This window comes from Gamsiella multidivaricata (genome assembly GCF_025024155.1).
Source record: "Gamsiella multidivaricata strain RSA 2152 chromosome Unknown BC939scaffold_10, whole genome shotgun sequence".
Lineage (NCBI taxonomy): Eukaryota > Fungi > Mortierellomycota > Mortierellomycetes > Mortierellales > Mortierellaceae > Gamsiella > Gamsiella multidivaricata.
In genome coordinates, this window is record NW_026251718.1 from 176580 (window position 1) to 189428 (window position 12849).

A 12849-nucleotide genomic window follows, 5' to 3' on the forward strand; every position below is an offset into this window, starting at 1 on the left:
CCCAATTGATAATTGAGCACTTCTGCCAACCATTAACATAGAAACATAGATAACAGTTCATTACTGAATTGCGTGAAATTGTACTTTTATTCATTCGGTCTGCTGTACAAGTGGTATGAACCTGGTTCTTTTTGTTCGAAACAAGCAATCTCAAGCGACAAAAAAAAAAAAATTGAAAGCACCTTCTATGAAGTTACGTAGCGCTACTGAAGCAGGGATTAATGTTACAGAGATGTGGCAAATGGAATTACAGACACGGAGCGAAAAAGGGAGGGCAAGTTGAGAAAAACAAGTCAATTGATTGACGTTATTTAGGTGCGCTCGCCACGGAGACGGCGGGCCAAGTGGATATCCTTGGGCTGGATGGTGACACGCTTGGCGTGGATGGCAGCCAAGTTGGTATCTTCGAAGAGAGAGACGAGGTAGGCCTCCGAAGCCTCCTGGAGGGCACCAATGGCCGAGGACTGGAAGCGAAGATCGGTCTTGAAGTCCTGGGCGATCTCACGGACGAGACGCTGGAAGGGCAACTTGCGGATCAAGAGCTCGGTCGACTTTTGGTAGCGACGGATCTCACGGAGGGCGACGGTACCGGGGCGGTAACGATGGGGCTTCTTGACGCCTCCAGTAGCGGGGGCGGACTTGCGAGCAGCCTTGGTGGCGAGCTGCTTGCGAGGGGCCTTTCCTCCGGTGGACTTGCGGGCAGTCTGCTTAGTACGAGCCATTGTATATATTGAAGTTGTTATCGGTGGGGATGAGGGTTGCTTGATTCGTTTGTTTCGAGAATGAGAGGATGAGAGGATTCAGAAAAGGAGGGAATGGAAAGGGTGGACGGGCTGCACGGGAAGGAATACCCTTTTATAGCTGAGTTTTGAGTTGGATGGCCCCACAGAGCAGTAGAAACGTTTTTAAAAAAAAAGTTGATGTGGACCTGGTTTCCACCATCGCGTCCTTGTGTGTTTTTATTTTTTGAATGCAATTGTGAAAATTGTCCACAAGTGCACAAGGGGTCGCTATCCCTTGCAGTTAAAGGAGCCCATCGCTCTCTCGTGCATATACAGAAAGCTTATACCAGCTCATCGCGCGTTTCCAAAATCAACTTAAGTTATCTTACTCGAAATTTGCATGGGCTATCTTTTTGAATGAGAACGCGTCTCCCAATTTTTTTGGAGATTGGGGTTACGAGTCCAATTTTTTATTTTTTGAAGTCAAATTTGAACTTGTTTTTTGGCTGTGGCAAACTTTAAATCCCCCTCATTCGATTTAAATAGAGCACTTCTTTCCTCCAACTGCTCTTTTTGTCCAACAACCCTTCTTTTCTTTTCTTCTTCTGCATCCACTCAGAGCAAGGAAAGCACTTCGACACTCGTCTCTCACTCTCTCACCTCTAAAACACACACAACTCAATCATGTCTGGCCGCGGCAAGGGAGGAAAGGGTCTCGGAAAGGGCGGTGCCAAGCGCCACCGCAAGATTCTTCGTGACAACATCCAGGGTATCACCAAGCCCGCCATCCGTCGTCTCGCCCGTCGTGGTGGTGTCAAGCGTATCTCCGGCCTCATCTATGAGGAGACCCGCTCTGTCCTCAAGGTCTTCCTCGAGAACGTCATCCGTGATGCCGTCACCTACACCGAGCACGCCAAGCGCAAGACCGTCACCTCGCTCGATGTCGTCTACGCCCTCAAGCGCCAGGGCCGCACCCTCTATGGTTTCGGCGGATAAGCGACCGGCAGCAGTCGATGTCATCTCCCCACCCTGGTCCAAGTCCCCCCTACCGTGCCGTGACCGGAGGGCCAGGGTCGAGTCGTCAGTGGTCTCCAGCCCTCTTCTCTGTATTCCTGCTCATTGTATAGAACCATTCGCACTTTCACTCCACCTTCCTATCAACCGATTATCCTATCAATCCTTTTAATCGTCCCTCGCACTTGATTGCTGCGGTGGCTCTTGTAAAATAAAATAAATACTTTGCTTTTCAAAAACATTCTCTGGCTCGATAATATGTTCTCATGTTTGCTTTGTTACGCCTGAACAGCGCGCAAAAGGGGTGGGGGTGGTCCGTTAGTGCTGCAGTCCAACTCGTATTATTCAAGACTACTGTCCGCCAGTCTTGTTGCCTGGTGATCCTTCTCCGGCCACGACCTAATAGTATCATTCTCCGCCTGATCCTCAGTCCTTCGCGTTAAAGTCATCGGCTGTGGCGCTGACTGACTGACATGGATTCTGCTCCGCGCCCTAATATCTCGCACACTTGCGAATCGTTGCGGTGCCACGTCGTTTACAGCTGTTCTCCTAGACAAAACAAGACTTGTCACCAAGGGATCAAAATATGAACTATCCTCTGATGCTTCATGGTCTTCGTCATCAGAACCACGAGTCAACGGAGTGCTGGGTGAGACCATGCCTGGGCTTAGGCTATGCGCTCCTGCAAGGGTAACCGGAGCAACGGCGCCTATAGTATCGAATTCTGAGTCCAATATCGGTTCTCCTGCGTCATCCGTTGCGATGGCCAGACTGTCATTATTCGTGTGAGCATCCTCGTCCATTGTTGGGTCTAGCAGTGTACTAGTCTGGACCGTCCCTATTGCTGTCCCTTGCTCCTCCTTGGCTGCATCGCTGATCGAGCCGCCTTGCATGGTTCGACAATCCGATTGGACCGTGCGTGCTGATTTTTGTTCAAAACTGATCATCATGTCGCCGGTAGGGGTATCATGGATCTCAACATCCACCTTTTGTTCCAGAGTGCGACCAATATGGATAGAGGGGCTCGTATCTTGAAGTTGGATTGGCGTTTTCTCCAACATAATGCTGTCCATGATAACTTCTGCCGATACTGCTGTTGTAGGCCCCGCATCCCCTTCATGAGCAGTGCCAGTGGATGTGAGATTGGTCTCGAAGATGGGTAAGGATGGCTCCTTCGCAGTCGCCGAAGCGCGATCAAAAACCGAACCCGTTGTCAATGAGCCCTTCAAAGCAGCCTCCACAGTGTCCACTTCATATTGATTGGTGTACGGAGCATCGGGCTCCATATTGGTTTGTAATCCGGCAATATCAGATGATGAATCCTGCATTTCAAAATCAAGGACCATAGACTGAGATGAAGCAGATATGGCGGAGAGCGACCTGAAAGAAGAGCTGGGCAATCTCGGAAGAGTGTCGAAAAATTGCTCAGGGATGGGGTCCGATGTGGGATTGTGCTCGCTTGAGCTTGTTGAAATGCCTTTGATGTCTCCGCCGTCATCCCACTTGCTTTGAGCGTCGTTCTTTCGGTGACTGGACACATTCGGAAGCCGGCCCCGGGCGTCGGTGTCATCAGCTGAAGTGCCGTTCATGTCCTGAGTGTCCTCAAATGTGTCTCGTTTAAATAAAGGAGATGTCCGACTGAGACTGTTGTGAACTGGATCACTGATGTTGTCCATGGAATTGCCTTGACGTAACAACAAATCCTGCTGTGCGCAATCGCCTGAAGACATCAACATGTCCTTCGCGCCATTCCTATCCAAGGTCGGAGTTGATTCTGTTGTCCGCTCCAAGTTCGTGCTTATGTCAGAATCTGTAGATTCGGATTGAATACTGACGGCAAGAGAGGGGTCTGTCCCGGGTTGAAGAGACTGTGAAGAGTGATCGTTCGTCTCGCGCGTGAGGGTTGTGTGTTGATCATTGTCATCTCTAAGAATAGGCCTTCGATGCTTGACATGTAGACTAGGATTGGGTTGCTGAGTGGTGCTGCGTTTAGATTGTGAGGCCTCCATGCTAATGAATCGCCTTGAGCTACGCTCCGTAGAGGTCGTTTGCGTGGTCCTGGAATCAAGAACTTTGGGCGATTTGCCTCGTAATAATGACTGCGACTGGCGAGCTCGATTGTTGCTGATGCGTTCAGTAACACTGTCAGAAACAATAGCCGCTTGCAAATCCTCTCCATCACGAGTCCGTGTTCGGGAGCCATTTGTGCTCGAGCTGTTCACCTGCGGATCGTGAAGAGGGCTGGGTCGTTTGGGGGTCTTGGAGCGAACCGGGATCTCCACATAAGTAACATAGGAGGAACCAGATCGATGTTTTGGAGTCCCCTCACTCTTCTTTGGCGTGGGCGTTGCTGTGGTGGGTACATTCGATAATGGTGCGCTCTCAATTGCGTGGTTGAGAACAGGCCGTTTTCTTAAACCCGAATACGCCATGTTCATATCGGGCACCTTGCGCTTGAGAGAAACAGAAGTTGTCGTCGGAGGGATTGTGTCCTGCTTTTGCGTGCTATACGGCGGAGCTTGCCCATCGCCCATCCTGCCCATGCTCTTCTGTTGTAAATCAAGTTCCTCTCCGAGATGTGCAAGCAACCTAGATTTCCAGTCAGCAGGGAATCCATTCGCGAATGCCTTGATAATGTCGTCCGAAAACCCTGCAGAGCGCAGACCGTCGAATTAGCATCATGCAAGAAAACACGAGAGGTCAATGGATGTTCATTCCGTCCATCTTACCATTGGCTTTCATGCGGTCCTTGTCGATAGAGCCCTCCAACTTATACCACGAGTCCGTAATGGTAGCAATCATATTGGACCCTTGAGTTCCCTTGATGAAAGAGGAATGCCACATCTATTCAAAGTAAGGCATTGAAAATAATACACTCGTTCCAAGATGATCAGACGAAAGAGCGGGAGCATAAGTGTGCTGCAACACACAAATCGTCAATAGTATATGCAGTACTGTAATGAATGGTCTTACCATGGGCTTTGGCTCAAGGACGTTTCCATGCAATATCATCCGAAGATCGGGGGCCTACAACATCAGAGACGTAGAAACGAATATTGCTTAATCCACATATTTCATAGTAAACAATCAAAGCTTTTGTACATAAATAGAGATGTAGAGCACTCACCCTTTGATGATACGGCTTTGCCTCTATCCACCATCCATGAAATACCCTGTATCGCTTGGGCGCTGGTAAAGACGACAGCAGTGATGCAGCTTCGGCAGCACTTGGGGATTCTAGCAGCTTCTTTTCAACGCTGGGTACGGATTTGCTTGTAGAGGTTTCCATGACTTCAGTTTCTGCCTGATGGGGTAGCGAACTTGGTTTCGTCTCCGCTGCCCGTTGTAATTTCTGCTGCTTGTTCCATGCGGGGATGAGAACGCATTCAGCTCTCTCCACCGTCCTATCTGCTTTGCGGGCAGGGGCTAATTTCGATGGGTCATGGTGCTCTTTAGTGGTCATTTGGTCGATGTTTGACTGAGTATCCGAGTCGAGAACTGGCTCTTCTGATCTTTCCTTCTGCTTAAGGTTCGGCCGCAATACATGAGGTCGTAGTGGCTGACGATGTCGGCGAGTAAGATTAGACACAGTGAGTGAACGCTCCTTGGCACTACTCAAATGTGGCGTGTATTCGTCGGCGCAGATGTCACTTCCTGCGGCCTTATCGCGCCTTCCTCGAATTGAGTCAGGTTGCTGGGGTGTGCTGGATCTCGATGTATTCCGGCTGCGCGATGGAGAAGGCGATGTGTATGTGGTTTTATTCGCGCTAGGGGCCCTTCGGTGTCGCAGAAGGCGTGTTTCCTGCTCTGCTATCGATCTCTGGCCCTGGTCGATAATAGATGTTATCAGACGTTTAGAAACCATCTGTCCCTTCCGAGTGTAACGCCCTTGTCCCCAGGCGTGTGGAGGATAGGTCAGTGTGTGGTAATTATCCACCGCCTGCAGTGCGTCTTGTGGCGATTCTGTTGGACCACCCACCGGGGGTCGCTGTGGCTCGGGCTGAGAGTTGGGTATGGCTTGCCTCTGGTCCTGTTAAAGTGCGTTATCAAATGTGCGCAGAATTCATGGATCTAATCAGACAACTATTGCCTAGAGAGAATACCCATTCGACAAGGCGAACACCGCCATTGTCCATTGATAGCGAACGTGTTGCCGCCATGCTGTAGTCGTCGTCATAGTTGTCGTCGTCATTTGCAAGCGCGTTCAGTATCTTTTGCTTCGTCCTTCTTTTTCCCTTACCATTGAAATGTACTCGGTGGGAGTGTGGCCGTCCCCAGTTTGAGTAGGACCCAGATCCGGAAAGGCGAAAGACGAAATGCTGCCGACTTGTATCTGCGATAAATCCCAATGGGTAACTATTGAATCGCCTAGTGGTTCAACAAGACCGTGGCTATCAACGAGTTGGTCTGGGTTGAGATCGTGATCGTTGCTATGTTTAAGTGATTGCATAGTCTTCTCCAAGGCAAGACGCTCCTGTTCGATTGACAAGTCCTGCTGCGTTGAGTCATCGGCGCCTGGGTTTGACCTGTCCATCCAAAAATTGGTTAATGCAAGATGGCAAATCAAACAAAGGGCCGTCCTTTTGAAAAATGATAACATCGAGCTATTTGAAATCTTATTTGGACTTCCCTCCCGAGTGCAGGTGTACATGCGGATCACCATTGGCACCAACCCTACGATCATCAACATCACCACGGCTCTTCGTTCGCAACACTAATAGCCCTCCATATTGCTCCAGTACAAAAAGATTTAAATAAACGAGCATTCAGAACTACATAACCATGGCCAACAGATGCTTTGGATTTAGTTTTATTGTTTCTACAAAAAGAAAGCTGGCTATGATGTACAATTGGATGAAGCAAAGAGAAATACGCGGTCTGGACTTCCTGAACGTCAGTGGATGACATTGGCTTATTAAACAAACGAGCGAGCTGGATGGTCGGGAATTATAAAACAGGTTGTCGTTCAAGGGCGCACAGGACCGGAGGGTTGTTGGCGGGTGAGAGTCGATGAAACACGCCGAGCACAGGTCAATCCTTTACTTGGAGGAAGTGTACTTGGTGACGGCCTTGGTACCCTCAGAGACAGCGTGCTTGGCGAGCTCACCAGGGAGGATCAAGCGGACGGCGGTCTGGATCTCGCGCGAGGAGATAGTCGAACGCTTGTTGTAGGCAGCGAGCTTGGAGGCCTCGCCGGCGATGCGCTCGAAGATGTCGTTGACGAACGAGTTGAGGATGGACATGGCCTTGTTGGAGATACCGGTGTCGGGGTGGACCTGCTTCAAAACCTTGTAGATGTAGGAGGAGTAGGTCTCGGAGCGGGCCTTCTTGCGTCCCTTGCCACCCTCGGACTTGGTCTTGCGCTCCTTCTTCTCGGAAGAGGCAGCGGTCTTGGCGGGGGCCTTGCCTCCGGTGGAGGGCTTCTTCTCAGCAACGGGCTTTGGTGGCATATTGAATAGGTGTGTGGGTGTGGGTTGAGTGGGTGAGTGTATGAGAACGGACGAAAGAGTTGAAAGATCAGAAAAAGGAGGAGTGGGGAAGAGAAGACTGGCTGCCTCTTATATAATTTGATGCGAACGGGGGATGGATAGAGGAAGAGGGAACAAAGAAGTGCGGCAAAAAATGAAAAAAGCAAAAAAGCGAAAAGCAAAAAGCGAAAAGCGAAAAAGGGACGCACGCTAATTAAGAAATTATTTTTTATTTTTTGGAGTCAGTTAAGTTAAATAGCGGAGGAGGCGCTCTCTAATTGCACACGTACCTTAAGTCCTGGAGTGTTTTTAATATTTTCAAATTTTTTGAATTCAAAACGCGTCCTTTTTCGTTTTCGTTTTTGTATTTTAGAAAAGCAGTCCACGCACCCATATACCCCACTCGCTTTCGCATGCCGCTCCTTTCCCTCTCGCCCATATAAATATTTCAGCCTTCTCCACTGCTTTTTTTTTTCCCTTTCCCTCCCTCTCTTTTGCTACTTCACTTGCATCCACTTTCATACGTCCGCCTGATTCCTCTTGCTCGGTCTGCATCTCTACACGCACCTTCTTTTCTTTCTTCATCTATAACTCTCATTCACAATGTCTGGCGGCAAATCTGGTGGCAAGTCTGCTTCGGCTCCTAAGAACTCGACCTCGCGCTCGTCCAAGGCCGGTCTTCAGTTCCCCGTCGGTCGTATCCACCGTCACCTCCGCAAGGGTAACTATGCCCAGCGTGTCGGTGCTGGTGCCCCCGTCTACCTTGCTGCCGTCCTCGAGTACTTGGCCGCTGAAATTCTCGAGTTGGCCGGCAACGCTGCCCGCGACAACAAGAAGTCCCGTATCATTCCCCGCCATCTCCAGCTTGCCATCCGCAACGACGAAGAGTTGAACAAGTTGCTCGGACACGTCACCATCGCCCAAGGTGGTGTCCTCCCCAACATTCACGACTCTCTCTTGCCCAAGAAGACCAAGAAGGGTGGCGCTCCCTCTCAGGAGATGTAAACAACAGCATCAATTGGATCCAGGACACAACATCGCCTCTTTTTTTCAATCTGTCCTCTTTGCTTTTTTGCTCTGCACAGCTCCTTGTATTTCATACATTTCTTTACAAGCATCTTGGAATGCCAACTTCAGGATTCTTATCAATGAGCTTTGACTTCCCTTTTCTCGTTTGATGTAACAGAGTCAGGATGTTTGTCGATCATCTCCATCTCTTCACCCACCCTTGCGATCACTATTTGTACATAATCTAATAAACTTCTGACCATAGAACGAAAATGCCTTTGTCAAGTTTTGTCTCGTTGCTAAAATGAAAAAAAGCGTTATGCTTGCATGTCCAAATACCGATTATGGTTAATTAAAAGCGGTTTTATTACAAGTCAAGATTCTGATGTGGATTGCCTGTTGAGATGTGTCTAAAGCTCCGCCAGTCGCTTCTGTAGCTCCGCGATCATCTCCGAGCGAGGGTACTCCAGACCACCTTTCTGAGACTCGTCCTTGGTGCGCATGTCCTTGATCTTGACCAAGCCCTTTTCGATTTCGTCGCCACCGACAATCACTGCGAACGGAATCATGTCACGATCGCACACATCCCATTGATTCTGTGTCCTTGGCTTCAACTTGTATGCGAACTCGGCCTTGATGCCGGCATCCCACAGTTCCGTGCAAATCTTCATCCTCTCCTCCACCGAGACTCCGCCCAAACCCACGACATAAACCTCGACCTCATTGCTCTTGATCTGCTCCTTCTTCTGCTTCTGCATCAAAATCGAAAACACACGCTCCACTCCAATCGAGACACCAACGCAAGGGATCACTAGATTGGGCTGCCCCTTCTTGTTCAAGCCAGAGAACATACCAACCAAATTGTCGTAGCGACCACCGGCCGCCACTGATCCAACACCCACGGTGCTCTCATCTAGCTCGTCTGTGCCTTTTTTCACTGTAGCGCGTGCCTTTTCACCATTTGCTAAAGCTAGCCATGAATTTGAAATATCGAACAGATTAGATGTAAGGACAGGAACTCTATCGGCTGTGACAGTACAGTTGGTAAATATTTGACTTACTGGGTGGGGCAGATCCCTCTAGAACGGCCTCGTAAATCAAGCCAGTGTAGTAGTCCAAACCACGGGCGAGCGACAAATCAAAAGAGGTGTGGCGGGTAACGTTGAGCACGTTCAAGTACCTGAATAGCACCTTCATGTCATCCAAGCCCTCCTTCGCACGAGCATTGGCACCTAACTTGGCATCGTTGTAGAGACGCTCCAGCAACTCTTCGCCTCCTACATTGGAGCCAAAGAAACCAAAGACAAACATATGCATTAGAGATTAGGGATACGATATAAAACGTGATAGACATCAATAATCTCCAGAGTTGTCCCCAGAAATATGGCGAACATACCCTTCAGTTGAACGTATTCTCCAATGAGGTCTGCAGCCTGGGGGTCCAATCCCTTCTCTTCTGTCATTTCCTTGCGAACGTCAGCCCAAGGCAACTTGTCCAGCTTGTCGACGGCAGAAGAGATGGTACGGATTTTGTCCTCGGGAACCCCGCAGACTTCGAAGATGCCATCCAAAATTTTGCGATGGTTCATCTTAATCGTGAAGTCTCCCAAGTCCAAAGCGGTCAAACATTCGGTTAAGATCCTCAAACATTCGCTGTCGGGGATCATAGGGTCATACGTGCCGGCGATGTCAAAATCCTGAGAGATCAGCGTATGAATGCAGTGGCAAGAACAACATAGCGGTTAGAGAGAAAAACGACTTCAGTACGAGTCATTGACAAAGTACCAGCGGAAAAGACTTACGCATTGATAAAACTCTCTCATGCGGCCCTTGGTCATGGCAGGCTGATCACGGCGGTAGACTTTGGCGATGTGGTAGCGCTTGACGTTCTGGTACTCCTTACCATTCATGGCAAGGAAACGCGCAAAGGGTACGGTCAAGTCATAGCGAAGGGAACATTTCTCGCCTCCTTGGTCCTCGAGATCGTAAATCAATTTGCTGTCCTCGCCATACTTTCCAGAAAGGATTTCCTTAAGCTCAAAAACCGGAGTGTCAATGGTGATCCCACCGTGCTTCTTGAACACTTGGACGATGGTCGAAAAGATCTTCTCGCGTACAGCCATCTCCTGGGGCGTGTAATCCTTGGTACCCTATAATAAAAAAATGCACGCCAATACGAAGCAATTGATTAGATAAAATGACAAGCAAGGCTTATTAGTGTGGACATAAGGGTGAAGTATAGGGATGCCCGAAGAAACCAAAGGCGATATCAAATGGCGAGTGCAGTTAATATAAGCAATACCTTTGCGTTCTTGAGCGTGAAGGCGCTCTTGCCCTTCTTATCCTCAGACTTTGATGTGGAGGCCGAGGCTGGGGTGGTGGTGGCGGCTTCCTTGGGAACAAGAGCCTCGCGCTCGGCCTTGAGAGTCTTCAACGCAGCAACCTCCTCGGCGATTTTAGTCTTGTCGGCATTAGAGGACTTCAAGGATCGGACGAGATCGCCCTGTTGGGCGATGCGTTTGTCGAGGGCTTCCATTCTGGGTGATGTTGCGGGACAAAAGAGTGATTGATTCGTTGATTGCTATGGGTGTGCCTGGTTTTGTGCAAGAACATTTATGATAGGGTGTTGGATCAAACATCGTGGCTTGTTTATTCGATGATTCAGTTCCAGCCTCCAGGCGCAGGCGATAAACGTGTCATGGTGAGTCGCTCTCCAGACTATTGAGCCTGCGGCCGACTGTCTTGGTCTTCTGTGCCCGAAATGAGTCGTTTGCGATCAGAGTAATATTCAAGGTGATCCGCCGCCTTCAGTAATGTAGATTCTTTTGCTCCAGAGTAGGCAGCGAGCAGCTATCAATATAAAAAGATTAATGATTAGTACAGTTAGAGGCGTTTAGATAAGGACGGGCAGGAGACAAAGTCATAACATCGGCATCTGCACCTACAGACAAAAACTCCCGACGTGAGGTCTCGTAGTCCAAAAGGTTCAAGTAGCGGTCCAGTTGTTGCTCCAGATCCTCCAGATGGCCAGGATACCGCACCACGTACTGCGCTGCATATGCCAGTTTTTCGCGATCTGATCGAGCCTTCTTCATGAACTTAAAGAGATCCACGGGCTTAATGCCATTGAGCGGCCTCAAGTGCCCCTCCGAGGTTGTAGCCGAGTCATCCGGTGGGAAAGGCGAAGTATCATCCAACCGTGAGATGTCGGGTTTGGCCCACGCCGCTGGTTTAATCGAGATGGGGTATGTCCTCTCCGGTAGTGGACTCAATGCATTAAGCAATTTGCCCTACAGAATGACGATTTTATCAACGGAAAGATAGGATTAAGGATTTGTTAGTGGGTCTGTTCCTTGTCGATTCTATATGCGATATCGAACAGCATCTTTGCAGTTGATGACGCCCTTAGCTTTCAGAAATAAGCAGGGCTACGGCCAGCAGTTTCCGCCATCCATCATACCTTTCTCCTCCGAAGTCGAAGCCAGCGCCGCCTCCGAGCAAATGATCTAAACGCCTCGTTGTTGCCATGCCATGGCGACCCATGAAATGTCATAGCATATTCCCATCCATCCTCGTCTACGTCTCCTGTCATATCGACTAGCCAGCTCTTGTGGACCCATTCCCAGCTTGGATCTGGTACAACATAGTCCGTAGTATCCATAGGCGATGTCTTAAAAGTAGAGTCCGTCCACTCGTCCGGATCGATTGGTAAAAGTGATTTCGAGCTGAACTTGGGTGTTCCCAAAATGAAAGCCCCCCGCTGATGCTGGTACAAAAATTCGTACACGAAGTCGCCCTCGGGTTCCGGATCCTTGGAACACTGGAAAAATCGTCGGTCTCCTGGTACCGATTGTGCGTCGACGAGTTTAGGTGGCTCGATCTCAATCAACATAGCGTCCTTCTTTGAGCTCTTATCCTTCCGTTTTGCCTTGTAAGGGGTGCTGGATGTATTTTCAATAGCCGATTCCGCATTTCCTGCGCTGGTCATACTCGCGGCTGAGGAGCATTGATCGAGGGCAGGACTGGATGTGTTTTGACGTAGTAATGAAGGTTGAGCGTCTTGGTCGCCATATAGGACTTCTGCTTCGAGCTGACTTTCAGAGGACTGGTTCGAGGTGGACTCGTCTTGACGGAGAGTGCGAGTGACATTTCGACAGGCAAGGTGGATTTTGGACAGAGGTTGCCATTTCTGCCTGATCTTCTCGTTTGCTCTCTCATCTTCCTTGAGGGCCTCGTCCTCAGTCAATTGCCGTATAGCATGGATGAGCTCCCCCACGGGTATCTCGGAGCTTTGGCTATTGCTCTCTGTTTGAGTGGAAGAGGCCAATTTGTCGCCATCTTTTGACGTTCCTTCCTGGCCTCGTGAAAGGAGGCCTTCGGCAGGAGGCGATGTTTTTGGTCGCGACACCTCAGGTTCCAGAGTCGGTGTTATATTAGCTCCTGATATGCTTGTTGAGACGGTGGTGGTGGTGGTGCCGGTAGTAGTGGTGGTGCCGGTGGTGGTGGTGGTGGTACCAATGGTGGCCATTGCGCTGTTAGGTGCCCTAATGGCTTTGATGGTTGTCCTGGTAGGTGTTGTTGGCGATGATGGAGGGAAGTGTTTGCATGGGCCAAAGGCCTGCCTTGGAACGGTGCAT

General features: G+C 49.6%; 6 protein-coding genes across 6 annotated transcripts; 2 read left to right on the forward strand and 4 right to left on the reverse strand.

Moving 5' to 3' along the window:
• Positions 1 to 1406: 1406 nt before the first annotated feature.
• BC939DRAFT_500051 (histone-fold-containing protein) lies at positions 1407 to 1718 on the forward strand (the record flags this gene model as incomplete). The annotated part of the gene is made up of 1 exon (XM_051560003.1): positions 1407 to 1718. One exon carries the CDS (start codon positions 1407 to 1409, stop codon positions 1716 to 1718), a length of 312 nt encoding a protein of 103 aa, XP_051415639.1.
• Positions 1719 to 1992: 274 nt separating this feature from the next.
• BC939DRAFT_11192 (uncharacterized protein) lies at positions 1993 to 4387 on the reverse strand. The gene has a single exon (XM_051549924.1). It carries the CDS (start codon positions 4277 to 4279, stop codon positions 2078 to 2080), a length of 2202 nt encoding a protein of 733 aa, XP_051415640.1. The 5' UTR covers positions 4280 to 4387; the 3' UTR covers positions 1993 to 2077.
• A 2143-nt stretch (positions 4388 to 6530) lies between these two features.
• On the reverse strand, positions 6531 to 7189 carry BC939DRAFT_441106 (histone-fold-containing protein; the record flags this gene model as incomplete). Its single annotated transcript, XM_051554172.1, has 1 exon — positions 6531 to 7189. One exon carries the CDS (start codon positions 7184 to 7186, stop codon positions 6776 to 6778), a length of 411 nt encoding a protein of 136 aa, XP_051415641.1. The 3' UTR covers positions 6531 to 6775.
• A 397-nt stretch (positions 7190 to 7586) lies between these two features.
• Positions 7587 to 8575, forward strand: BC939DRAFT_441107 (histone-fold-containing protein). Its single transcript, XM_051554173.1, has one exon. It carries the CDS (start codon positions 7808 to 7810, stop codon positions 8207 to 8209), a length of 402 nt encoding a protein of 133 aa, XP_051415642.1. The 5' UTR covers positions 7587 to 7807; the 3' UTR covers positions 8210 to 8575.
• Positions 8555 to 10796, reverse strand: BC939DRAFT_441111 (histidyl-tRNA synthetase). The gene is made up of 5 exons (XM_051554174.1): positions 10515 to 10796; positions 10015 to 10362; positions 9609 to 9909; positions 9274 to 9489; positions 8555 to 9182 (listed from the first exon to the last, which is right to left on the reverse strand). The coding sequence occupies exons 1-5, from the start codon at positions 10746 to 10748 to the stop codon at positions 8623 to 8625; spliced, it is 1659 nt and encodes a 552-aa protein (XP_051415643.1). The 5' UTR covers positions 10749 to 10796; the 3' UTR covers positions 8555 to 8622.
• On the reverse strand, positions 10797 to 12828 carry BC939DRAFT_441113 (uncharacterized protein). Its single transcript, XM_051554175.1, has 3 exons — positions 11673 to 12828; positions 11158 to 11502; positions 10797 to 11062 (listed from the first exon to the last, which is right to left on the reverse strand). The coding sequence occupies exons 1-3, from the start codon at positions 12738 to 12740 to the stop codon at positions 10931 to 10933; spliced, it is 1545 nt and encodes a 514-aa protein (XP_051415644.1). The 5' UTR covers positions 12741 to 12828; the 3' UTR covers positions 10797 to 10930.
• Between the last annotated feature and the right edge of the window lie 21 nt (positions 12829 to 12849).